Genomic DNA, 27,727 nt, shown 5'->3' with positions numbered 1-27,727 from the left:
GGAGCACCTCAGACAGGAACTTTAAAGGGATTGAAATCTGTTGCCTGTTCCACTAGGAATATTGTTTGCAAGGCACAAGGTGTCTTTTGGTAGTGAGTACCCTCTGCGCATGCGCAGGTCCATTCGGGAATTACTGCCCAGCCGCCGACTAAGTTGCATTCCTTGAATCTTCGCAGAAAAGACAATTCTTTCATCAGAGTTAGTAATGTGGACAGTACAAAATCGGGAGAGTTTGGGGCTTCTCTCTTTTCCTGTGATGGTTGCCATGGTCTGTTGTGCACACAGGTGAGCTGTCTGCTTCGATCTCTCTTTTTCCTTGGTGTTTTTCTTTTTCTTTCCCCGTGCCTGCTGGATCATGTATCTTGTTATTTGGGGGGTAGGTGTGCCTGGATCTTTTTTATGTCTGTTTTCAGTTTGCGATAATTCTGAATACGGTCCCTACTTCTTCCCTTCAGCTCCAATGAACCCAGCAACATGTCATATGTGAAAGAGACAGTGGACCGACTGCTCAAAGGATATGACATTCGCTTGCGGCCGGACTTTGGAGGTAATGCTTCTTCATTTTTTTTCTTCAACCTGTAACCCATCCTTAGTTCACCTTTTCTGTCAGATATAATGCCTCCTTCCCCATTTTACTGTTTCAGTAAACGTGCAATACTACGCCCTGCACACACACACACACACACACACACACACACACACACACTATCCCCAATCTCAGGTGGACGTATCCTTAGGCTGAGCTGTCCCTCTCTTCAAACCGACACACCCTCTGCACTGTCACTGCATCACGCGTGTGCCCACACCTGTTTTCTCGGGCTATCCCCTACAGCAGGAAAGGGGTAGGGAGGGAGCCTGTAATAAGATCTGGGAAGTCCCCAATGTCCCCTCAGCTCCCTGCCACTCAAAGACTGTCTTTGCTGTGGTCCACCTCCCCGGCAGGGCCCCCGGTGGACGTCGGGATGCGGATCGATGTCGCCAGCATAGACATGGTCTCGGAAGTGAATATGGTGAGTGGCCTCCCAAAGGGCTCGGCGGCCGGCCGAGCTTACGCAGATGCGAAATGAACCAGTCCCCGTCCTCTGTTTTTCATTGGTGGTCACCTCGGCCCTGGTCTCCAGGGTCCCACTCCACGCGTACGCCCCACTCCAGTACACACACTGTCGGTCGCCCCACAGTTTGTATTTTCGACACACACAAGCTACTGCAGTGCTCCGAAGGAGACGTACTCCGCTCTATTTTGGGAAGGAAGGGGGACTGTTGAGCCGGTGGATTGGCTGGGGCGGAGTCTGAGCCTCACTTTAGCCGGGTCTCCCTGACTGTCCGGATGCACAGGGCACCATCTGCCGGCGGCTAGGTGGCGTACACTGGGGTCCCCCGGACCAGGGGTTCGCAGCCAGCTGTGGCCAGGCAAGGGCCCCAAAATCTCCACAGCTCGGCAGCCTGAAAACCCCAACCCACCTAGCTCAGTCACCAGGCTGGCAGGGCTCGCAATGGTCCCCTCCCTACCACCGAATCCAGCGCAGTGTCTGGCAAGAGCAACAGGCTGAGATGAACAGTTCAGGATTGCTAACAGCAGAAGTGCCCAAGAATGCTTTTAGGCTTTCGGGATCCATGCGGAGGAGGGTTCATGTGTTTGTCCTCCCGCAGCTTGAAAGTTTTAAGTTGGAGGAGAATTCAATTGGGCCGAGTCATAGGGCTTTGCTTTATTCTTGAAACCTGGGCAGAAAAATAGAGATCTGATGATTATCGGGACTAAAGTGGGGGAGGGCTGGATTATTATAGTCATTAATTTTAAGGGATCTACACTGTACAATGTTCCCTTCCTCCCTCCCCCCTCTTCTTTCCTTCTTTCTTTCCCCCCTCCCCCCCTCCCCAGCGCTCATCTTCTTAGCATATCTTTTCTCTGGTGCTGTGGTGAAAGGGATTCAAGTCAGAGCAGCCTCTTCTGCTGTTGACTGGTTCCATTCACTGCTGGGAAGCCCTGTTTTAGTTGTTAGAGTTCCAGGGAAGGAAATCCTGTTGCTTTTCTAGAACCCACCACCCAGGCAACAGCTAGATCAACAGGAACAAAATGCCATTTTTATTCCGCTCCTAAAAGGGAAATAATTCCAGCAACAGAAATTTAGATATGCGGAGTGACCTAGACTGGGATCCTTCAGGATGTTATCTTGTGACACTTACTGTTGTTCAGTCCAGTCCTAGTGGGGCATTTTTTTGTAATATGCTAAGGTTTAAGAATTTTCCTTTCCCTCTTTTAGATTATGCCAGGAAACAATAAATACACTTATAGATCACTCAATGGATGGTATAAGGATAAAATGTGTGTTGGGGTTGGCAGAGTTGAAACTCTCACTGTCTTACATGGTTTGCCTAAAATGCTATTTGATAATGTCTCAGATTGTTTCAAGTAATATTTTCAAGTGTTTTTTTCCTACTGATACACTAAAAAAGAAATCCATTTTTTAAATTTGACTTAAAAAGTGGATTTTTTAACTAAACAAAGACGTTTAAGAGACTAATATTCTGTTTACATGCATGCTATTACCACAAAGCAACTATTTACAAACATTCATAAGAGATTGATAAGACATGCATACAGAGGAAGTGCGGAACTTGATCGCAAATGCAGTCTGATACATAGGACAATGTATTAGCTTAACCATCAGTGCCAGTACAGATACATTATGAGATATTTTCCTGTTCAGCCATTTATAGGGCATTGTGTAAATATCTCCATAGGTCATTATGATATAGAAGATTCAGAGATCCCAGAAGGCAAATTATGCTTCTGTCAGTGGCCTATGCCACTGTGTTAGGGTACTTAGATTTCCAGAACTGAAAGGCCCTAAGGTGGACTCCCACCAAATACAGACATGCATGTATGCACATGTATGTGTGTGTGTGTGTGTGTGTGTGCTGCACACACACACAGAGAGACATTTACGCACCATCTATATACACAATTCTTGCATTCTTTTGACTATAGTATAAAGTATATTCTGTTATATATTGATTATATAAGCTGCACAACAAGAAGCCTTGTCATTGGGATGAATTCATACACAGGCTGAGAAGGGCCACCTGAAAGCAGAGTAACACACAACACCTTCTTCTACTGACTGAACAGTAGTCTGCATACTCACTTCTCCATGACTGGCGCGCTATTTTGTTTGTTCTTCTTAATAGTTACTCATAACTGAGACTCTGATAATGCTCTTCACCTAATACTCATTGTTTCACACTGTGACATCAGAGACATAGGCCAATAGCGACGACAGAAAGCTGGAAAATCAGAAACCTTGCTTTGTGTATTCTTTTCCTTTTAATGAGAGCTACTGACAAGATTCATGTTTAATTTAGTGGCGCATCTATGGCAAAGTGTTTAAATGAGTGCACTGGAAATAACTAAGGAAAATGGAAATTCAGAGAGTATTTGTTTTAAGAGTTGCGAGGATGCTACGTCGGTCGAGAACAGGGATAGTTAGTCCCACCCTAACCCCTTACTAAGAAGAGAATCCGCTGCCACATGCTTGAGACACTGTAAGCAGAACTGAAGGTTTATGGGAAATGGGAGTGTTAGCTTGTTATTTCGCATGCTTCTGTACCTTGATGGACACTAATTTGCATGGTAGTATATGATGGGAAAATTTCTACAAATTGAAAACAAAATAAGAATTGACAATAAAATAACACAACTACTAGTTAATGAAATGTCAGTTAAATCCATTACTGCAACATTGCTAATTGATGTTCCCTTTTCTTGGTCATTATTGTTATAACCCATTCTCTGGCTGGGTGCATGGCATGATAATTATGCATTAAATTAATGGATTAGAGGACTAGGGTTCTTCTCATTTTTCTCCTATTTGTGGTAGTCTAAGTAAAATATGTTTCTAAATCTGTTTATTACCCATTTTGAAGGCTAATGTCATACCAAGACTACTTTCTAATTAATGTTACATTCAAGGATATAAAGTGTACCAAAATTAAGGAAAGGAAAAGAAATCATTATGGCAAAGACAATCTGCTGGAAATCTTTGTTACTGTGATTGCATTATGGTCCACAATTGGTAAATTTTTATGTATAAGATACAAATTAATTTAAATAAAATCAGAAAAATAAGTCATTCATTCTGAGCAGTGAATTAAAATCCTTTAGAGAGTAATTCTAATGTGGAAAGGCATATATATATATATATATATATATATATATATATATATATATATATATATCACATATGTATGTAAAACATATATATATATATGTATACACATTATATATAATTGAAAGCAAGATTTCTTTTAAGGTTTTAATTAATGTTTCAAAAAGTAAGTTTTTTTCTCATGATAGACTTTATGGTGAAGTAAAGCAACCACATTGTACTACTGTTTTCTAAATTTTTATATAGAAAAAAATGTCAGTTTCCAATTTATTATACATTAAAGCCTTCAAATCTTTTTAGTTTTAGAATTTCTACGAAGTGCTACAAACACATACACAGACACACACACACACATACACACATGCACACACACACACACACACACACACACACACACATACACACACACATGACTGAGGCAGGCGAAAGGAGGAAAGGATTCCTAATAACTACCATCTGCTCAGTAGAAGAGCCAGTACCAGAGAGAAATTTTCTCCTTGAGTTGTATCTTGGTTAAACGTGATGATGAATATAAAAGATCAAGGAGCTAAGCTTTTCCATTCTGATTTCCACAACAAACTGTCCCTTCTTGTGCAAAAACCAGGTGCTCTCATCAAGAAGCAATTCGAAATACAATTTCTTTCCTTGAGCTAAGGATAGGATGCCTTAAGTGTCCACATGCAGAAGACTATACTTGTAGAGTCTGACTCAGACTCAGGCACAGAACAAGCAATTGCTTGGAGGAGGTAGCCTCACTCCTGTGTCACATTTCCCAAGGTGCAGAGGTGAATGGCCTTGCAGGAATCACGAACAATATCCACAGTGACAGGGATGAAAAGAGACAGAATTTTATAAATGGTGCACAAAAACAAATTAAACTGAACAGATATCCATTTACCTTCCACGGTGTTGTTACTTTAATATTAGATTCCATAGGTTCTTGGTACAGTCTCCAGTTGGCTCAAAACAAAACAAAACAAAACAAAATAAACAAACAAACAAAAACTCCTGTCAGAACCACCCCTCAGAGTCAGAATTTCACTCTGCAATAATCCTTCTTCTTCAGTGCCTCAGCTTCTTAATCTTAAAGACATACCTCAATCACCTGAGGCTCGCAAAATGCAAATTCTGAATCTGAGGTTTGGGATTGGAAGCAGGGGGCTGATATTTTCTATTTCTACAAGATGTCAACTGCTGCTGTTCAGGCAGCACTCTGAATATCAAAGTTGAAGAATATTATTCTATTATCTGTAAAAGTGGACTTTTTTCCTTTTTTCCCCTTTTGATTTTTCTCTAGGAAGTTACTTTCTAATTAGGTTAATAGGTGGCTGTGCTCAACGGGAAGATTAGTTCGTAATTAAAGATAAACAAGAGGATGTGGTTCAGTGGAGCCTGATGTCTTCCTGTATCAATACTTGTTAGTCAGCCAGTGCTAAGTGGAGAGAAAAAACATTGCTGGGCACAATACCCAACAGTGCCACTCTCCCCCTTGCAGAATACCCTTTACTTTTTACTCTTCTCAATATGGAAAACTGAAATTGTTTTCCCTTACCAAACAGCCAGCAACAGCTGTGTTAAAAATAGCCCAAATGTATTCTTGCTGCTGTCAATAAATTCTCTGGGGTTATAATAAAGTTTCCTTTGGAAATCGAGCAAATCGGTCAGTACCAATTAAAAGCTGGAACATACACCAGTAGATAAATAAATAGATAAGCATCCTTTTCTCTTACATGAGAACTCTACAGGGACCCTCTTTCAGATTTTACAGTAGACTATTCTATCTGAGAGTGAAACAGGTTGCTTTGTCTTTGGAGATAACAGACATTTTATGCCTCAAATCACATTAAAACCAGACTATCTAGATATTAAAAAGTTCATATATTAAAGCTAGCAATTTCAAGATTACAGGAACAGAGTGAGCATTAAAGTATGTAAGAGTGAAAATAAATATTTATTGAATAATACACACATGTAGAAAATGCCTCTCATGAATATTAAATTAATTGTTTATTTCACTGTGATTTAAGATTATGTAATTCTCATTTTTTTACTATACACTGAAAAAATAAAACTGAGACGTGGAAAAACATAGGAAGAGAGAAATTAAAAAACAAACCCCAAAGCTACAGAGCTTGTACATGAGAAAGTCAACGTTTGAAAGCAGAACTTGGGGATGTAGCTCATAGATACATTGGTAGAGTGGTTGCCTAGCATAGAGGAAGTAGAGTTTGGTTCCCTGGTGCCACAAAACCTGGTAGTGGTGGCACATGTCTGTAACACCAGCAACAAGGTGGTGGAGAAAGGAGGATCAGACATTTAGATACAAAGCCAGGTCAGGCCAAACTGAGATGCATGAGACCATCTTTAAACCTGAGAGCAGGATGCATGTCCCCGTGTCTGCCTTAATTGCCAATCTAGTAAGACTTAAATGTTTAAAGTTTTCCTGGTATTTAATTTGAGAACTTGAGTGTAGACTTTGTCTTCTTTGGGATTCAGCGAATTCTGCTGTAAAGAGAAGCAGATCATGGGACTGCTAAAGCCTTCTAAGATCAAATGCCTTAAAATGCCCATCCTTAAGGAACTTAGACTGTGCCCGAATGAAGAATTATTTCATTTTGTGCCACTGTGAGATTGTATCTTGTTCTGGACCATTCTCCTGGTCAATCAACAAGACTTTGCTGGGTTACTCCAGAGTGCTTCAGAGTGGTAGCCTCTTGGCAGAGCCTCAGGAATAATAGAGTGTGATGCAGGGCATGGTCAGGAAGCACTGTTTGATCAGTCATAAGATCATCAGTCAACCCTGTCTTCCTTAATACATTTACAAAGACAGCAACAAGAAACTCTGGTCAATGGTCTTCAAAGGAGATCCGATCAATGCTTCATTTATAGTGTCTTGAATATTGAGGTAAAGACTATATTGTAGGAATTTCTAATCTGATGTTATCCATTTTACTCATGCTGGAGATATTGCTGTGCTTTTGCCACACTTCAATACTTGTTATGGAACAGAAGTAAATGTTTACTTCTTTGCTTGCTTGCTTATTTATTTATTTATCTATTTATTTCCTCAAGACCTAGATATCTTGGAAGTTCTTACTCAATTTTCCTAAAAACTTTCTTAGCAGTTATTGAGGAATAAGCAGTAAAACCTGGGTGTTTGCTTGAGCTGAGCCTCAGTGTCATTTCTGAACATTTTTGGTGCTTTTTGCTGTACTATTTCCCTAAAACCAGTGGTTCTCAGTGTTCCGAATGTTGGGGCCCTTCCTTGTGTTGAAGAGATTGTAACCATAACATTAATTTTTGCGACTTCATAACTATAATTTAACTACTGCTATGAATGTTAATTTATTATCTGAGATGGAGGATCTGAGATGTGACCCCCCAGGGGGGCCATGACCCTTACATTTAGAACTGGTATCCTAAGTACTTGCTAGCATCTTCAGCACTCATGACCAAATGAAATGTTGCTTTATCAGAAAGTTAAAATGTTTTGAAAGTAAAATGAACTTAAAAGTTTCTAGTGGCTTAAGTTTCAGTAATGGGCTCAAATGTCATAGCTATTCTTTGGGCTAAAGGAAGATTAAGTTGGTACCTGTGTATAGTTGACACAGTTTTAGTATATCCTTCCTCTATGATCCCAGAGAACACTGAATTCTTCTTTCCTAAGACTAGGGCTGAGCTTAGAACAGTGGTTTTCAGCTGATTGTGAATTTCCTGGAGTCCCTTAATTTTTCTCTAGTGAACAGGAAGTTTGCAGAAAGCCTTCCATCATCTGTCACTTAGCACCTGTCACATGTGCTTCATGAACAACTGAACCCTGACAGTAGCTATAACTTGGGGGCAAGGCTGGTCACATGAATAAAAGTAAAACATACAGTTTTCATCTGCAGTGAGCCAGTTACCTTGTTCAGATCATCATAACCTCTCAAGAGGGCCAAAACATCATCCCACCAGTCATATTCCCCATGAAACCTGCTATTATATTGTGAGTGTAAAATTTAGAGTTTTTTCTAAAAACCATTTACTTAATTAATTTAGTAAGCAAAAATGGGCTTTATGCCTATTATAAACCATATAGGGGGCTTGGGGTGTGGTTTAATATTATAATTTGAAACAGGAAAAATTACCCCTTGGAAACATTGATAGCTATCCTGATCTTGGGTGTTTCTATTTGGCTAAACCTACTAAAAGTTTAGTCTTATCAGGTCTTGAATAGAGGCCAGAATGGGAAAGACACTGCAAGTTTCTGATGACTTTTGAGGTATGGAGGAAAATAGATAATACACACTTATGTTCAGTCAATGAAAAGGATTTTATATATATATATATATATATATATATATATATATATATATATATATATATATATATATATATATATGTATACACACACACACACACACATGGGATCTTCCAGGAACACAAAGAAATAATACCTAAGGCATCATGAGGGGTCTATGCCTGGAATTAATCTATAGACTACAAACACAAAGAAGACTCTTCCTTCCAAACAAGAGTAAAGGCATATGAATAGGCATCCATGCCTGGAACTGGCTTGAAGTGTTCTGGGAACTACAGGTGACTCACTATTTTGAGAATTAAGAGGGCACAGGGAGTATTGTCAAGAGATCAGACTGAGCTGAGAATGCAAGCTGTATCACAGAACTATTGAATATTCTCACTTGTGTGAAAAAGAAACTGCTCTAGAAACATATTTGTCTCTCTACTTACCATCTCTTTCCAGTAGGGTATACAGGATATACAACTGACACTTACTGTCTTTTCCAAATCAAGCTACGGTCAGGGCTGAGCCTTGGAGAGAATTATTGCTCTTATATGCTCCTCTGGAGTTTCACATTACAAATTTCTATACATGAGGCACCCTTTAATTTTACAATTACAAAAGGAGAGAGGGAGGGAGGGAGGGAGAGAGAGAGAGAGAGAGAGAGAGAGAGAGAGAGAGAGAGAGAGAGAGAGAGAGAGAGAGAGAGAACTTGAGGATTTACTGACTGGCTAGTTAACTGAGGTTACATTAGAACGTTGGAGGTTGCAACTATCCTAAAATGAACGAATTATTTTGTGCATCTTCCTATTGTGTCCACAATCAAGCGTATCCCATAGTGAAAAATCCTGGGCCCCAGTGTGCTAAGTGGGTTGTCAGAGTTGTTGGGATAAAGTACTAGGCTGAGACAGAAAGTGGGATTCAGTTAACTTTAATTATCCCTAGCAATACGTTTCCTTATCTAGGTGGCCACCACCCTGACAAGATTTAGCATATACTTATCAACTTCTTCCAGGGCAGAGATCTTTGTATTCTGTTTCAGTTGTCTTCATAGAGCAGGGGAGAAGGGAGTTGTCGGAAAGCCACTTGTGTGACATCTGCTCTCTTCTCCACTGTATCTCGAAAGTGATTCAGAGTCTTTCTGGAACATTGTGCTTCGATGTGAAATTGCATGAGAGCAGGGTGAGTTGTTGTAGAAGGTGCATCTGTTGATGAGATGAGACTGAGAATAAAGACAGGGCAGGTGACAGCGACAGTGTGCCCTGAGAAATAAAGCTTACCTGACAGGAAATGAAAAGTGACTCCTGGACGCTCTGCAGAGGAAAGGAAACATCTGCACTGACGTTTGGGCATGATTTTAAGCAAGAATTCAGCAACCCTGTACCTACAAGATGGTCTCAGACAGTAAATGTGTGATGGCAAAGTCTGATACATACCTTGCATTGTTGACATCAGAGAAAAATGATGAAGAGAAACAGCTAGAGAAATAGATCAAAATAAAAGGTTTTAGGTAGCTGTTAGCTGTTCCATCCCTGTCTGTATACAGAGCTAATGTGAGTGTTGGGTGACCACCCATAGTATAAAGTGGGGAAGTGGGAGATTAGGTGCATCAGATGCTTCGCTTTTGTTGTTGCAGATTAGGCATGGACATTTCAAGCACTGACTCCCACATGAAGGACTTTACATGGCATGTGAAACGAGGGGGACAGATTTGGTGACATCTCCTAGTCTTACACATTGCGGCTACGGACAGAATTTTTTCCCTTTGTAAATTATTATTTTATAGTGAATGATACACAATTCTCTAGTCAAGAAAGCTGGCTTTGTTGTTTCCATAGAGACAGATCATTTGAAATCCTACCTGTGCCTGGAACATTCTCTCATGTCAGTGGCTATTGTTTCTCCCTCCCACCACCTGTAACCCCTCTCCTACGCCAATGTATTGAGATCTGCTTTCAATCCCACACAAATTACACTTAATATATAGAGCAATTTACGTACATTACAGAGATTTCAGCTGGAGAAAGAGAGCCTGGGTCATATGAGAAAATTGGGAGTTCTTTGTAAATTCAATATAAATTAAAGACCATTCATATAAGACAATTGTTAGCCTTATCTTCCTCCATTATAATACAACCTCCAGGAGGTTTCAGAATATATTCTTTATATTCTCAATCTCCTGGTCTATTATATACTTTGTGATAACATTTATTAAGATTATAAAAGAATTTTTTACTCATTAAAAATCATTAATGTGAAAGCATTTATAGTTTTTAATCCAGAAATTAAGAGTTTCTCTGTCTGGTATATCTTACAACTTCATCTGTAATTTTGTTTTATGTTGACTATGAATCATGAGCTCTTTCTATAGAAAAACCTTCATCATAAGGCATTACCATAATCACAGATACAGAATATTTTTACAACAAAGATACTTGTACATATATGTATTTATAAAACCTTTAATACACTTTAAAAACAACCCCTGCTTTTAATTTTTCAATTACTATTTTCCTGCCACCTGGACTATCAATATTTCTTGATACATTTAAGACATTTTTAAAGAATAATTTATTTGGTGACAAGGGCATGAGTGGCATTTACACAAATGGAAAAAAAATCAAACACAAAAGGTTTATAAATGAGAAAACTTGGATTTTAAAAGACAATCAAGGGTTTTCTTAAGTACAAGAAGGTAAATTAAAAACCTATGTAATCCAGAGGAAATACATACATACATATATATATATATATATATATATATATATATATGTATGTATGTATTTATGACCATCTTGGCTATAATTGTATCCTTTGTGCTACAAATTATGTTTGCTCTATTGTGCCAATTTTGTTTTGAAACATCTATGTCCAGAGTGTATTGCTTATATCCTATAAATAGACCAAACCAACCACCACATTCAGAGCTGATGAAAATCTCTAACCCCTGACATGTCCACCTACTTCCTTACCATATAATATTGCCCATACAGTACAGCACATCTCAAAGAAATTATGATGAGAACAAAAGTTCTTGGTTCAAGCCAACTGCTGTGCTGAGGTCAATCAGCCCAGAAAGAGTATTCACTACGAAGGTATATACTGGCCAAATGAAAAATTCTATGTAAGGTGATGAGGAGTGATTTTTACAAGTTTTGAAGTTTAGAACAAGAAAATGGGGTCAGTATGAACATTTTGGAGAGGAATATGGGAGAACCAGGCTAAGTCTTTGCTGGCCTACTGCAACTTTTCTCACTCCCACACTTACATGAGCAAGATTTTCCAGGGGGTGGGGCACCCTTATAGTAACTTGTGTTGTAACCAAGTTTAAAAGAGCATTTAAAATGTGCTTCTCTGAAACTGTAGAAGGAAATGACTCTCAGGATGTTGCAGTATATCTCCTATTGTATTTGAAAGCATTGCCATATGCCATAAATATAGCCTAAGGAGTTATGTTTTTGCATAACCATCATCCTGACTTTCCATATAACTTCAAGCAGAAGAATTGCCTGAACTCTTCTTTGGATTCATCTTTGTCATTTGTACTTTGTGGAGCTTAGTTTTAGATCAGAGTGCAAACTATTGGTCAAATAAGTAGGGGTAAGTACACAGGATTTCATGCTGACTTGGAAACTACCACCTCCAAACGTTATGGTTCAACCTGGATATTTTCAGCTTTTATTTCTGGAGAAAATGTGGAGAGACAAATAGCAATGGGAGAGGAAAAGTGGATTTCATTTATAGTCCCTGAATTATTCCAGAGTATGTATTGATTGAATGTGAGGACAGATTTGCTCATGGCTACAGATTTTCAAAACATGTATGAAGAGAGAAGGGAAGCTCAATATAGCTGAAAAATTACTCTAGAATCTGCAGTTTCCTGAGGTTGTGACTGCTAATAATTGTCTAGGAGCACTGGAGGTGTATTGTGGTGGAACTGCTTGCTGCCAGAATTTTGGATTCCTTGATGTGAAATCACTAGACAACACTGTGCTCTATTGTGTTATCTCGTCCATCTTGACTGAGCAGGTAACATTATTTTTCAGTTTTAATTATTATTATTCTCATGGATAAATCAATTGTCATTGGGAAGTGCACTAGATCAATTATTAAAGTCCAACCACTCTTGATCTAACTTGGTAGTTTCCTAAGCTGTCCTTAGCTGTCCTACTCAATGTGCTTCTGTCAAGTGACATTTTGTGATGTCACAGCTTGAGCCCAGTGCCTTGTGCATGCTAAGCATACACTCTCTACCCGAGCAACAGACTCAGCACTCTGTTTATAATGGTTTGAATCACTGTAACATTTCAGAATGATATACTTTCCCAATTTATACCCGTAAGTATAAATTCCCTGACTTTTATAATCCCTTTGATTCTTAGTTCTGAAAAACAGCAAATGTATTTGTTCTACCTGTTTATGGTAGCTGTGAATGCCAAGAGAGCCACTCTGTGTACAAATATATGCTAGAGCTATATGTGATGTGTACATTGCAAAGTACTATAAATAGCAAATTTTGGCAGTTTATCATTATCTCCAAAACTTATAATAAATGCCTTTCTTTGAAATTTAGGAACAAGGACTACACCAAATCATATTAGGCACAATGGATTGTATTTTTGTTTTATGATGTCATTTCATCATCCTATTGGAATTCACAGTACTGCTGATTGTGAAACTTCTCAGTGAGAACTTGTAGGGGAATGGATAGAATTTCTCCCATCTTATTTCTGATGATTTTCTCTGGGTTCTTGCTCTGGAAAAAAACTGTGCCTCAAAGTTAAACAATTTAAATCATTACATCTCCCTACACTTTTCTCAAATTCATATTTTCTGTAACTTCATAATATACAGGGGAAATGGACAATGGTTTTCCATGGGTTTAATTATGGACTGAGTCCCCAGAGTGAACCACAAATTTTTAGTTGTACCTCTTTTATTTCAGGATTTGTTTTATTGACATTTACTATAAAGTAGTCATAAAATTTATTAGGCAGATATGTATTACTAAGAATGACGTGGACACAATTAAGAATTACTTGGAGTCAGCGTGTTTGAGCCAGCACTGTCCTAGGGAAACCAAGGCTTATATTGCCAAGTACTGTTTAAAGCCTAGATTTCTCTTGAAAGTGAGATATGTGGTTTTTATCAGTGATGATTGAAATCTAAATGAAACAATGTACGTAAATCTCCTAGTATTAAGTAGGTATTGAAGAGAGTGGATAGGATTATTCTAAAGTATAATATTCAACATCACCACCATATTATCACTGCTTGGAGGGTAATATAACAAGATGTCCTATATGGAGATATGTAAAGTCTAAGATCACAGTGCCAGATTTATCATCATATATGACAGGGTTAATTTCTGGCTTTCTTGGTATGTTCTCTCCCATGGGAATAGTAAGGACCTCTGGCTTCTCTTGGATAATGTTTGTGAGGGCTCTTTAGCTATGACTCCATCACATCCCAAAGGTATCCCAAATACCATCATGCTGAGTATTGGTCTTCATGTTAAAACGTTTGAATGATACAAATGTGGTCTGTCATAATCAGTATCATCATTTCCCCCCACTTGCTAAAAGCTTACAGTGTGCTAGGCACTATTAAAATATTTTATATACAAATAAATATCAACAACAAAATGAGATGGAATGGATGGTATATCCTAAGAAAACTTTATAAATGACTTTAGATAGTTAGAACAAATAAAACATGAGTTCACTTTCTTTTACTGGGAGCTTTGCTAAACTTGCAGTTGGTAGTGTAAAGGGCTGGTACAAATTGTAGGATTTCCCTTATTTCTCTAAAGTCTGCATCAGTTCATTTTCTGACATAATTGGGCATGTTCAGGTGATATGGTAATACATTGCTCCATTTTCTGCTTTTGGTATCATTATTCCACAGAATAGTTAAGCATTCAAGAAAAGAAGTTTCAAACTTTGATAGTAAACATAGTGAGCACGTAGGAAAAAATGGACTCCAGGAGGAAATAAATTAGCAATTGTTTTTATTTTTATAATAATCATACATATATCCATTAAAAATAGCTTGGCCAATGTCTTCAACTTTATGGAAATATTTTATTTGTTTGCAGACTTAAGTCACACTGTAACTATTGTGTCCAAGGCATCAGTGGGAAGTTATATGCTGGAATAGAACATGGATTTGATGGCTTTTGTGAGAGAACCACTATCTGAAGGAAAAAGGACAGATTAGATTCGGCACAAGGAAGAACATCTTGACTGTAATGAAATGATGCTGGAGGTAGTACTAGGAGTACCTAGGGAAGTGTTCATCCTTAGAAAGCTTTGGAAAAAGAAAGGATAATTATATCTGCCCTACTTGGCTTTACAGGGAAGTTCTGTACAAAGGCAAAAGCAAGAACTGAAAGAAAATCTCTTCCAATAGATGAGTATGAAGTTCTGAGACTTCTGTTTGATAGTTACAAATGAAATTAGGATCTTAAAAATACACACATTTTCATCATCTATACTTTGATATATAATAAAAGATTATTTTCTTCTATAATGTTCACATATTCCTGTGTAGAGACTAGACATTCATGTGAGTAGTCATTAATCCAGCCTCTTTCTAGAACAAGCAACTTTTTAATCTTACTGTGCATACCATTCAACATAGCTCAGACATAAACATGACCATTTTTTATTGAGTTTGAGGGTAACTAGGTTAGAGGAGATAGAGAAGTTGTTAAACTCTTAAGTGGCATGGGGACCCAGTGGAGAGAAAACCTTGTGTCTGTGACTGGTAAGTGTTTCACACAGAGAGAAGACTGAATCAGATTTACTGAATTTAATTCTGACACAGTCACTTCAACTCTATGCATGCTTCTGAATTGAAGACAAGAAAAAGAAAAATGTTAGTGTTAAGAGTAGACATGGCTGCTCAGCTCTAAGGAATGTGTCCACATATCAGGCATCAGGATATCTCTTTTATGTCAAGTTTTGTGAGGTCCGCCTACAATAAGTAAATTTAAATTCTCCTTTCACAAATCAAACACAGTCCCGAAAGGGTTATTTTTGAGTTTAAACCTCTAGCATGTCTGACTTTAGAGTCAAACTTCTAGTTCTTCTTCTATTTCAGAGGTCACTCTTGCCTTAATTATACTATTTGAAAACAAGAGCCTTTGTTATTTCTCTAAAACAAAGGACCAGGTATTCCCACCTCAGAGGTGCAAGATTAGAATAGAGATTAAACCCAAGCTAGAAAACAGCTCCTACTGTTCTTGCTCCAGTTTTGGCCCAGGGATGCTTTCCCTCTTAATCTAGTTTTGACCCAACACTTAAAAAACAAGACTCTCATAGAGGAGAAGGGTATGTGGTAAAGCCCAAGTCCCTGTTTCTACCTCTGTATTATTGATGTTGGGGTCCAAAATTTGACACTAAGCCATTTCTCTGGTTTGTTTTGATTTTATGAGTGATTTGAGTCCAAGGAAAAACACATACAAAATTGAAAATCAGGTATTATCTTTTTTAACTCAAGAGTTTCACCAGTGCTTTGCATTGGAGTTCTTTAAATGGGCCATTCAGCATCCAAACCAGGAGAGAAGCATGTCTGCAATTTCTTGAGGGAAAATGTAGAGGCCAGTCAGCCCAGCCATTTCTAGACACAGAAAAGGAAGAGTTGGAGATATTTAGGCTTTCTGCATATTTTTCCAGTGCACAATGTGTAGGGGTATAGAAAGGCCTAATCACCCCATCACTTCCTCTCAGAATGGGAAAGATGTATTACAAACGCAGAGAGCTTACTGATGATAAAATAGCAGGTTATTATTCTCATGTAATTTATAGCAGATATGTTTTATTTCCATGCCTCATAGAAGACTATACATTAAAAACTCCATTTTGCCTTGAAACAATGGCAATAGAAATGGAGCAATTCTTTGGCTTGATTCTACAGAGATAAAAGGAATTTACTGCAGATGAATAATACATTCATAAGGTAGAATTCAGTCACAGACCATAGTTCAGAAGTAGAGAGAAAAAAAAACTTTCTTGAAATATACAGCTATTTAGTTTTAAAGATATAGAGTCGAGCTATTGGAGAGATCAGTCAACTCTGCTAAAGCCATTAGAATCTTTTACAGTTACTCTTTTTGGTGCTAAATAAGATGTAATACTCACTGATAGCCATCATTGTGTTCCACCATCATAGATGGAGATGGCAATGTGTCCTCAGTGTCAGCTGGCACTTGATCAAGGACACACTTAGCTGTGAATACACACTCACCCTGAGAATCAATTGCACACAAGTTCGGGCACACATGCATCTGGAGTGTCAGAATTCTATTGCCTTTGGTTCAAGGATATGCTGAGGTCTTAAGGATGGAGGAGGGTATAATACAAAGTAAGCTCCAGGGAAAGTCATAATTTTAGGCATAATGCATTGTGGGTTTCACTGAGGTATGAAATTTGTAATTTCAAAATGACATTCATAATTGAAATCATCAGACCAGTATATTATTTTGTAACTTCTGAACTCATTTAACTTCTGATCTTATTGAAGACTTAGTAGAATAGAAATATCGTATCATCCAGTCACAGGAAGGGTGAATCTCTCTTTCTCTCTGTCTCTCTGTTTCTGTCACTCTGTTTCTGTCTCTCTCTCTCTCTCTCTCTCTCTCTCTCTCTCTCTCTCTCTCTCCCTCTCTCTCTCTCTCATACACACACACACCACACACACACACACACACACACACACACACACACACATATACAAGCCACTTCTAAATAGAAGTCTCTAAGATTTGTAGAAAACAAATTCCAATTTAAATTTTTCCAGGAAAAAGAATTAATAACGCTGGTGCATAGAATTTAGATACTTTATTACCAACTCTTTTAGGTTCCTGTGCATTAATGACTGCTATATGTAGGATCTTTGTCACTGCAAGAAAGAATGTCTTTCTTGTATTTTCTCCTTTACATCCTGAAGTTGATTGAAAACAAACACCAACTCTATCATTCTATTCCTGACTGCTCATATTTTTTCTAACGTAAATGAGAGACAAACTCCAATTGCAACATTGAGTAAGACACCATGGACAGTTCCTAACCTGGCATCATTTTCCTTAACATGTATTCTTAATATAGTAAGGATTTGATTCCATTGGTTAGCCTATACTCTAGCAAAGCAAAATGATAGAAAACAAATGGGCTGTCACTTGCCCACCATGGGTTCTGTTTTTGGCTTTGTCTATATTCTCTCTGATAATTTTCTAGTGTCTTTGTGTGAGGAAAGTAGAAAAACAGTGACATCTAAATTCACTTGAATCTTCTTTTTCTCAGAAGAAAGTTTGTTCCTATTACTATATTACTCTTTAGGGCTGTTCTTTCCTATCCTGAGACTGATAGGGAGGAAGCCAGAGAAGAGTGAAGTTCCTATGACTTCCAATTGAGTTGCACCAAAGGACAAAATGTACAAGAGCTCCTTTTTATTTATAAGAAATGTAGAGAAGTCCTTGGAAATATGAAATGACATAATGCTAAAACTGTTAAACTGCTATAATTCTGTACATAATAACATAAGAGAAATGGAGGATGAAATAGAAATGAAGAAACCAAGAGAGAAGGCAAATAGATCTCACAGCTGAATAACTAGGAAGAAGGTTAAAATTATCACCAAATATTCTTCAGTACTGGAGTGGCTACACCACAAGCATGCTTTCCTTATTTGATCTAATTTTTTATTACTATGACCTAAGGCACCATTACTTTTCCATTTCTTCCGGCAAGTTTGTTGTTGATACAAGTACTTTGTGGAAGTGGTTCTGAGTTCCACATGTGTGTCAGCATGGAACATGGGAAACTATAAGAAATCAGAACCAGAAGTGACTCTCCAGACATTTTTCCTCAATCCCAGGGGAAACACTGAACTCTTAACAAGGTATAATGAAGAGGTAGGGCGAATTAACTTACTTCTCAAGAAGGGTAGCAAACATATATATATAGAGAGAGAGCATATAACACACACACGCACACATACACACACACACACACACATATATATATATATATATATATATATATATATATATATATATATATATATGTCTGGTTCTCAGTAGAGACTGAATAGGCTTGTATCTTTCTTTTCAAGTAAGCAAATGAAGCAAAAACCATAACTAGTGAAAGTTTCACTTGAGGTTGCTAATTGGCATGATCATGGCTGTAAGACATAATTTGTATTCTGATTTCCCACAAAACCTTTTGTCTACTCTGCAAACTCATGGGTAAATACCATATAGTATGGCAAATATGTGTTGACATAGTTTGCTTTTTGTTGCTGTGTCATAAAAAACTTGGGGGTAGGATACGTTTTCTTTTCATGTTATATTCTATAATGGGAGGAAGCCAGGATTGAAACTTCAGCCAGGAACCTGGAGGCAAGAACTGAAGCAGGGACTTTGGAGGAATTCTGCTTACTGGCTTGCTCCCTCTGGATTGCTCAGATATTTTTTTTATGTAGCCCAGCTCTACCACCACAAGGATGGTCACACCCACAGTAGCCTAGCCCTTTTAGCATCAATTAGCAATTGAGAAAGTGGTCTCTGATATAGGCAAAAGCTAACCCAATGGAGGCAATTCCTCAATTGAGCTTTCCTTTTCCAAGGTGGCTGTAGTTTTTGTCAAGTTGGTGAAAACTAACCAGTACATGTCATAATATTGTCACTTGTCCACCATTTAATCTACTACTACTACTACTACTACTACTACTACTACTACTGTTCACACACATATGTGCAATGACAAAAGATCTTACTACATGCACAATATACACAGAGAACATTAATTTAAAATAGTTTTGCACACTCTGATCCCACAGTGTGCCTTAAGATACAGTTACCAAAGCTGGTCAAGTGAAGAATGCAGGAGGAATATTTTAAGCTCGTCCTAAGCAACAGATCTTGCTTTTGGCTTGTGTTGTCTATGGAGATTCTCCTGTTTCCATCTTTGCTTTGTTGCTTTCCGCCTTTGAGTTTGATCTTTCACCTCCGTCTTTTACTTTCACATGATGGATCTTCCAGGCAGTGCGCCCCATCAATTGTAGATTAGCATTCAGAACATGCAGTGAGCCCATGGACTGTTTACCTCATTTATCTGTCCTGGGGGAAACAAAAGAAGCAGTGTCCTCTCTTTGTTCCTGAGAATTAAGCACCGTCCTTCCAAGTATATTCCGTGTGCCCAAGGCTTAGATTTAAAGGAATGAGTGGTTCATAAATAACTGATATGAAGACATGAAGATTCATAGTGGAAAGGTAAATCAAAGAGGTAAATCAAAGTGTCAAAAGAATCCTATGTGTGAACTAAAGTTGAAATGTTCAGAGAAGGCAATAGAAGATAAAACTGGGAGCCGGAGCTATAGTAATCTTGGTATATGCCAATAATTCTGTTGGAAATCAGAGAACAAAAATGTGAGAAGCAGAGAGGAATGGGATGGGACAATGTCACCGACTGGGTTTCATTAAGGCCTTAAGATTGGAATTCACAATATATTTACTGGACAATGATATTGGAAGCAATTTATTGGGATAAAATAAGAACAATATCACCAAACAGAAAGACATGAGAGACTGAAGGAGCTGAATTGACATGTAGTTGCTACAAAGGTGTAGCCAATCCCAAGGGCATCTCTGTGGCCAGTACAATTCTTCAGAATGATCTGAAATGCACAGGTATTCAGTATTCTTTGATATTTATTCCTACAACTAAACATGAGTCATTCCTGTGATTTAGGCTGTCTTTGGGAAGAAAGCATTACTGTGTGTGATGAACACCTATTCACCTGGAGGATACAGTTCTAGAGACGGAATCACTAACAAGCAGCAGCTCCCACTGCAGGCAGCTAGAGATCCAGGGTTCTGGGTCCTGAAAGGAGAAACAGCTTTGTCCTCAGAACTGTAGAGTCAGAATCACAGCTGACAAACCTGGAGCAGTACAGTTCCCTCAGAGATTAGATTCTTACTATGCACTGACAACTTCTTATGCATTAGTTTTGTGTCTTACTAAACTCTAAACCCCTGATCAATGGAATCACATTTTATTATTATTTTTCACTGAAGGGATTCCTTCAGGTTGATCAATGCTAGGGTGCTGAGGCAGGAGGGGGTAAATGGACAGGGGAACACCCTCATAGAGCACGGGAAATGATAGGATAGGAGTTTAACTGGGAAGAGGAAAACATTTGAAATGTAAATCAATAAAATAACCAATAAAAATATCCCCACACATAGGCTTAGAGTATAGTTCAGTTCATAGAGTACTTGCCTTGTATGGTTGAAGTTTTGGATTTGGTTTAGATTATCACACAAACCTGATGGGAAAGCCTACAACTGTGTAATTCCAGCACTCAGGAAGTAGAGGCAAATGAATCAACAGTTTAAAGATCACCCTGTGTGACATAGGAAGATCAAAGTCAGTCTGAGCCAAGTAAGATCCTGTCTCAAAAAAAAAAAAAAATCTCACATGAGTGATATACAGAAACAATGAGAAAAATTTTCTTCATTCATTTGAAATATAAATTCTTCTTGGTTTAATGGCTTTACTGGTCATTTACTGGTCCATACACATATAAAGGGGTGCTGAAGTATATGAGGGGTGTTTTTCTTGAAAGAGGGAGGAGCTTGAAAATCAAAACAGAGAAGGTAAGGGAGAGCATGTCCACACGGTAGTGAGTCTGGATACTTCGGTACACAATCGCTCGGCTGCAGGCTGCGGGCTGCGGGCTGCGGGCTGCGGGCTGCGGGCTGCGGGCTGCGGGCTGCGGGCTGCGGGCTGCGGGCTGCAGGACGCTTGTGCTTCATGCTGCCTGCTGGCTCCCCATACTCTCCCAGATGAATCACCAGAGCCCCCTGGGATGTTTTCTTTCTCAGACACTGCTTAGTTGTGCTGTGATTTGCCACGCTTTTCTGAAGAGCAGTAGGTGTAGATGCATGCAGTACAGGAGGACTGTGGAAAAACCCTGAGTGAATTCTGCCTCTAATTTTTGAGGTATGAAAAGCGTACAAAAATGTGGTTTGGCTTTTAGAAGTGTTATCTGGACAATAGGTTTGAAAGTTTTAAAATCGCAATTTATACCTGATATAGCAATATAAAAGTGGTTCAGTTATTTTATTCCATATGCAGTTATAAATCCTAAACTATGACATGGATATCTAGAGCCATCATTTTTTCAACTGAAGGGTGGTGTGGGAAATTCCTAATGTGTATTTAGGTTCTAAACTTCATAAACATTTTGTCTTTTTTAACCGATGTGTTTTTAAATTACCCAAGACCTAGGAGGACTCTCTTTTAGACCTCTATAACTAAAAAAATATTTAATTGTTTATAGAAGAAAGGTGATTGTGTGTGTGTGTGTGTGTGTGTGTGTGTGTGTGTCACATAATTTGGAACACAGATGGTTAAATGTCCGGAATTAATGGTTAACCTAAAAAACAGAAAATAACTTCAGAGTGGCAAATTTAATTATAGGTTGGAATTAAATGTCCTCGCTTAATGCATCTGTTTGTTGAGCTGAGATTGAAAGCACTCAGTAGGAGACTTTTTAATGACCTGTTATGGTATGGAAGACACTTGAGTGGTAACTGACCAGACACCATTTACACAAGCATGCACTTTGTATAAGAAATGTTCAGAATATTAATTACATGCCCCAAATGGGATGGCTTATTTTTGCTAATCTGAAGTGAAAAGGAACTCACCAAAGCAGAATCAGAGATCTAGAAAGGAAGACAAAAAATGATCACAGGGTTGGACTATGTTACTAGACCCTGAAGGGCACATTCTGCGCGTGCCTGAAACCCATTATGACTCAGAGATCAGGAATTCTTGCACAAATGAAAGTAGCCTTGCATCTACACTGTCTCATAGCCAGCCTTTGTCTCTCCCAGTCTGTTTTGGAAGCCTAGTGTTTTCAAATTTTATATCTATTCTTCTATTAAAAGGAAAATAAGATTGCCTTAGACTGAATATTAATCATCACATGCATTCTCTGAAGAAGATTTACATTATGTTTTTTTATTGGATATTTTATTTATTTACATTTTAAATGTTATCCCCTTTCTCAGTTTCCTTCCGAACACCCCTATCCTATCCCCTCTCCCCCTGCTTCTATAAAGGTGATCCCTCACCCCCCACCCACTCCTGCCTCCCAACCCTGGCATTCCCCTACACTGGGTCATCAAGCCTTCACAGGACCAGGACCTCTTCTCCCATTGATTCTCTACAATGCCATCCTCTGCTACATATGTGACTGGAGCCATGGCTCTCCCCATGTTTATGCTTTGGTTGGTGGTTTAGTTCCTGGGAGCTCTGAGGGATATTATAAGTCTTTTAAAGGGAATTTTTATCTTATAAACTTCAAGAAGTTAAGGACAATAACTTATTTGTGTGTGTGTGTGTGTGTGTGTGTGTGTGTGTGTGTGTGTGAAGTGTGCACATGCATGTGTGTGCCTGTGTTCATACATATGTGTGTAAATGTATATCCACATGTATGTATAAGTAAGCATATATACATGTATATGTGTGCATATATATGAAATCTATACGTATATATGAAATATCTTATATAACAAAATTTCTGATATTGAGTATAACAAAAAAGCATTGATCAATTATATTTACAACACTGATCGATTTATTAAGTACCTTTATGTCTACAGATTCATCTAAATTCTAACTCTAGTCCAATCCTTTTCCAAGGAAAAATAATAGCCATAGCTTTTTATTCCAAGTCCTATTCTCACTGGAAAAGGGTTAAATTTCAATGGAATAAAATCAAAGAAAATATACTAATAACCATTATCTCAATGGTCCATGGAATAAGTGTCTTTTTCCTCTAAAGAAAAAAATCATGAACTCTTTTTCAGTGTTCTCTTTTGTAAGACACTATCTCCAAGCTATCTTAAACTTCTGCATCATTTGAGTCTGCTACAGTAATAGACACTGTGTTTCCTAGAACTTCACACCAGAGTTTGCATTTCGTCATCTCTGGCCCCCACATTTCAGGTGACTGCAAAGGAAGTTGTGTGTTGAGTTGTCTATGAAGACAGACAATAATAACCAGTGTCTGTATTATCACATTTATCATTTATATCAAATATAGTCAAGGAAGAGAAAGAGAAACATACACAAAATTTGACAGGTTTGTTGGGAACCTGAGCCCTGAAGACTTAATACTAGTGATGAATTGAAGGAACGAATGTTGCTATGTAGATTACACAGTCAAGAGGAAGACATGTTCTCTGTAGAAAAGGAAAGGTTTGATTTAATAATGGTCCAAATTATCAAAGAGAAGTCACCAAAAATTAATGGTCACTGCCACCAAGTCATGCAAATAGTTTTATTATTATTATTGCTGTTTTACAGTATTATGCCTAACAGTGCCCTTATCCAGAATCTCAAGGACAAATGTACATATGGACAAGGTTACATATGTTTTTTGTAGAAAATGATGATGGTATCATGATAAAGAGATAAAAGAGGCATAAAAGGTAAAGTCAACCAGGAGAGCAGAGTGGGAGAGCACCACAGCCGAGCATTAAAAGTGATACACAATAGTAACAGCCACCCTCTGAAGAGATTGCACACAGCGTAGCCATGAGGGACTGTTGACTTACTTGGAGCACAGTTTTGTATAGTCTATAAAGTCAAAAAAGACCAAGGATTCCTGAGATCCCAATGGTGCCTATTTATCCCAATGGTTCTGTTTAGAGAACAAAGCATTCATTTCTGTGCAGATGGGTCCTTTCTCTTTCAAAAACCCATTAATCACTGACCTGTGCAGTTCATTGAACAAATCAGACAGGAAAATCTGTTGTGGAAATGTCTATGTGGTTTTATTAGTGAAAAGTCATGCTTGACTAAACAACCTGAGCTATCTCAGGCATGCACAGATCTTTTAAGAGGAAAAAAACCTCCCTTGTATATAAGGAATTATCAGTAGAAGTAATCTGATTAGGCACAGAGAAGTCTTTTATAAGGTATGACCTATGAGGTATGTCACTGGAGGATCTCTCAAAATATTGACTGTTTCTGCATCCAATGTGCTGAGATAAATAATTTACAGGTCATGTGGAAGTTTGCATTACAAAAGAATAAAGGAAAAATAAAACTTTTACCATATTTCAAAGAGCCCCTTAGATTTCCATGGGTCCATCTGGGTACGAGACCAAGAGAGCTGACAGTAGACTGAGGTTCTATAGTTGTTTTATGTGCTGAAGTTCCTAACAAGACTTTATTAAAATAATCAAAACCTAACCATATTATATCATTTTTGAAAACTTTTTCTGCTTTAATGTAGAATCTGTTGTTGTTGTTGTTGTTGTTGTTGTTGTTATTGCAAAATCCAATAGACATAAAGCTTCTATCATAGAGAAAGTGCAATAGGGAGTGCAGAAGAAAACTGGATTTAAAGCAACTGGAATAAATGGCAATTTTCTTTTTGGCACACAAATAGAAAATGTGTTATCTACTAAAAATGACATAACACTGAGGTTGATATTATTAACTGAATAACTATTTTGTATCTTGTGTCTAGTAAGACAATAACAATTTTGGACCTGAGTCTGATTTATCATAGAGGAAAGTACTAGTTCAGTCAACATAAATGCCCCTCTGTTCTGTGTGTACAGCAAAACTGAGAAGGCATTGCTATGAGCTCTTGGTCCTAGGATTAGGTTCTATATGTGGCAGATTTAAGACTATCACTGACAACAATCACATCCTTATCTTTCAACAGTCTAGCTTTCCTCATCCATTGATAACCTGAGTGCAAAAATATATTCAATACTTTTACATTTACTTTGTGGAATCTGATATCTTCTGCTGAGACAAAGTGGTTTGAAGTCTGTATTTAGCATGAAAACTTCCTTTAATACTTCTGTTCTTTAAAGAATAATAAGAATCCTATATCTCATGTTTCTTTAATACCAGATATTTTTGTGTAGCTATGAAGATATATTGGGGACACATGAAAATCTCTGAAAAATAATTTAAGATTATATGATAAATAAGATGCACAGTATGTAAAACCCAGTGTCAAGATGAGTTATGAAAAGTCATGCCTCACCTTGATGTGTGTATTGTAGTGCATTTTTGTGATATATAATTTTTCCCTCACAACCTCTAAACACTAACTGGTCAATTTTCCAAACATCTAGTTCTGTATTGAACTATATTTGGGATTGTCAATAATAAAGATGATAATTTTCAAATTCAGCATTTCTTAACTAAACATTACAAAAGTACCAAAATATGAAATTATTTCACTGGTCTCTTCTATTACCTTGTTCTTCTTCCAAATAGAAACAATTAAATGATAAACCTTTAGGACTAGTCCCTTGGGAAATGGATCACAAGCCCGTTATATTCATGGATTCAGTCAATCTACTTAAAGGACTGCTGGTGATCTCCAGAAGGGAATTTTCTTTCTTTTATTTTTATTAGATATTTTCTTTATTTATATTTCAAAGTTAACATTTATTTTACTATGTGGTAGTCCACGAATGGTATACAGTAGAACAACACAGAGAAAAGTAAAAGGACTGAGATAGACAGGTATATCAGAATCTAAATATGAGACTCTTAAAATGCTAACCATCATTGATGTGAGCTGTATGGCCTTAGTGAGAGGGAGGACAAAAAAACCCCAGGCCATATTTCTGCCTTCTAGAGGATGACCCCCATAATGGCAGGATCACCATTGAGATTTTGTGCCTCTGCATTGATAAGTATATTTATCAACTGAATTATTTATCATGTGTTATGGACAATTGCAGTAAATACAAGCAAATAATTCAAAGGACAATCTGCAGTTGTTTAGAAAATACATCAGGAAAACTACTTTTTTGGCCACACATCAAGAGTCAGTGTGGCCTTTCTTGGAATAAATATCATACTCACTACCCTAAAGGCTTTCTTCCTCTAAGAGCCCTGTCTGTAAAAGGCAGATTGTTGGGCTGATCTTAGTAGGTTGGTAGATTGAAAACTCCAGCCAATCTTCAGTATGGAAACAGAACTAAAATGAGTCACAGAACTAAACAAGAAAGATGATAGTTTAAGATAAATAAAAATATAGTACTGATTGACCCTTCCCACCCTATCACTGTATTTCATAATGTTATTTATCATTGGGTGAATAAATCCATTTCTTATTCATCTTCAACATTTTACTCTTAAAAATAAGTGTCCTATTATAAACATTTTTAAATTTCATATTAAAGAATCAATGTCATGGTGATTTAACGATACTCATATTCAATCTTACATTTCATTATCATAAAATAAAAAGTTACAAACCCACACACCTATGGCCACTTGATCCGAGACAAAGAGGCTGAAAACATCCAATGGAAAAAAGATAGCCTTTTCAACAAATGGTGCTGGTTCAACTGGAGGTCAGCATGCAGAAGAATGCGAATTGATCCATCCTTGTCTCCATGTACTAAGCTCAAATCCAAATGGATCAAGGACCTCCACATAAAGCCAGACACTCTGAAGCTAATAGAAAAGAAACTGGGGAAGACCCTTGAGGACATCGGTACAGGGAGAAAGTTTCTGAACAGAACACCAATAGCGTATGCTCTAAGAGCAAGAATTGACAAATGGGACCTCATAAAATTACAAAGTTTCTGTAAGGCAAAGGACACCATCAAGAGGACAAATCGGCAACCAACAAATTGGGAAAAGATCTTCACCAATCCTACATCAGATAGAGGGCTAATATCCAATATATATAAAGAACTCAAGAAGTTAGACTCCAGAAAACCAAACAACCCTATTAAAAAATGGGGTACAGAGTTAAACAAAGAATTCTCACCTGAAGAACTTCGGATGGCAGAGAAGCATCTTAAAAAATGCTCAACTTCATTAGTCATTAGGGAAATGCAAATCAAAACAACCCTGAGATTTCATCTTACACCAGTCAGAATGGCTAAGATTAAAAATTCAGGAGACAGCAGGTGTTGGAGAGGGTGTGGAGAAAGAGGAACACTCCTCCACTGCTGGTGGGGTTGCAAATTGGTACAACCACTCTGGAAAGCAGTCTGGCGGTTCCTCCGAAAACTGGGCACCTCACTTCCAGAAGATCCTGCTATACCACTCCTGGGCATATACCCAGAGGATTCCCCACCATGTAATAAGGATACATGCTCTACTAAGTTCATAGCAGCCCTATTTATAATTGCCAGATGCTGGAAAGAACCCAGGTATCCCTCAACAGAAGAGTGGATGCAAAAAAATGTGGTATATCTACACAATGGAGT

At 37.9% G+C, this 27,727-nt stretch overlaps 1 protein-coding gene across 2 annotated transcripts in view; it reads left to right on the top strand.

The window, feature by feature from the left end:
* The first annotated feature begins 205 nt into the window (after positions 1–205).
* Gabrb1 (gamma-aminobutyric acid type A receptor subunit beta1) overlaps positions 206–27,727 on the top strand; it is a 431,303-nt gene continuing 403,781 nt past the window's right edge. For both annotated transcript variants that reach the window (XM_052199374.1, XM_052199373.1), the window contains exons 1-3: positions 206–285; positions 456–547; positions 943–1,010. In XM_052199374.1, coding sequence (XP_052055334.1) covers positions 206–285; positions 456–547; positions 943–1,010 — 240 coding nt within the window. The remainder of the gene's footprint in view (positions 286–455; positions 548–942; positions 1,011–27,727) is intronic.

This window comes from Apodemus sylvaticus, chromosome 11 (genome assembly GCF_947179515.1).
Source record: "Apodemus sylvaticus chromosome 11, mApoSyl1.1, whole genome shotgun sequence".
Classification (NCBI taxonomy): Eukaryota; Metazoa; Chordata; class Mammalia; order Rodentia; family Muridae; genus Apodemus; species Apodemus sylvaticus.
The sequence above is the reverse complement of the archived record's forward strand: the minus strand, read 5'-3'. Positions and strand labels throughout refer to the sequence as shown.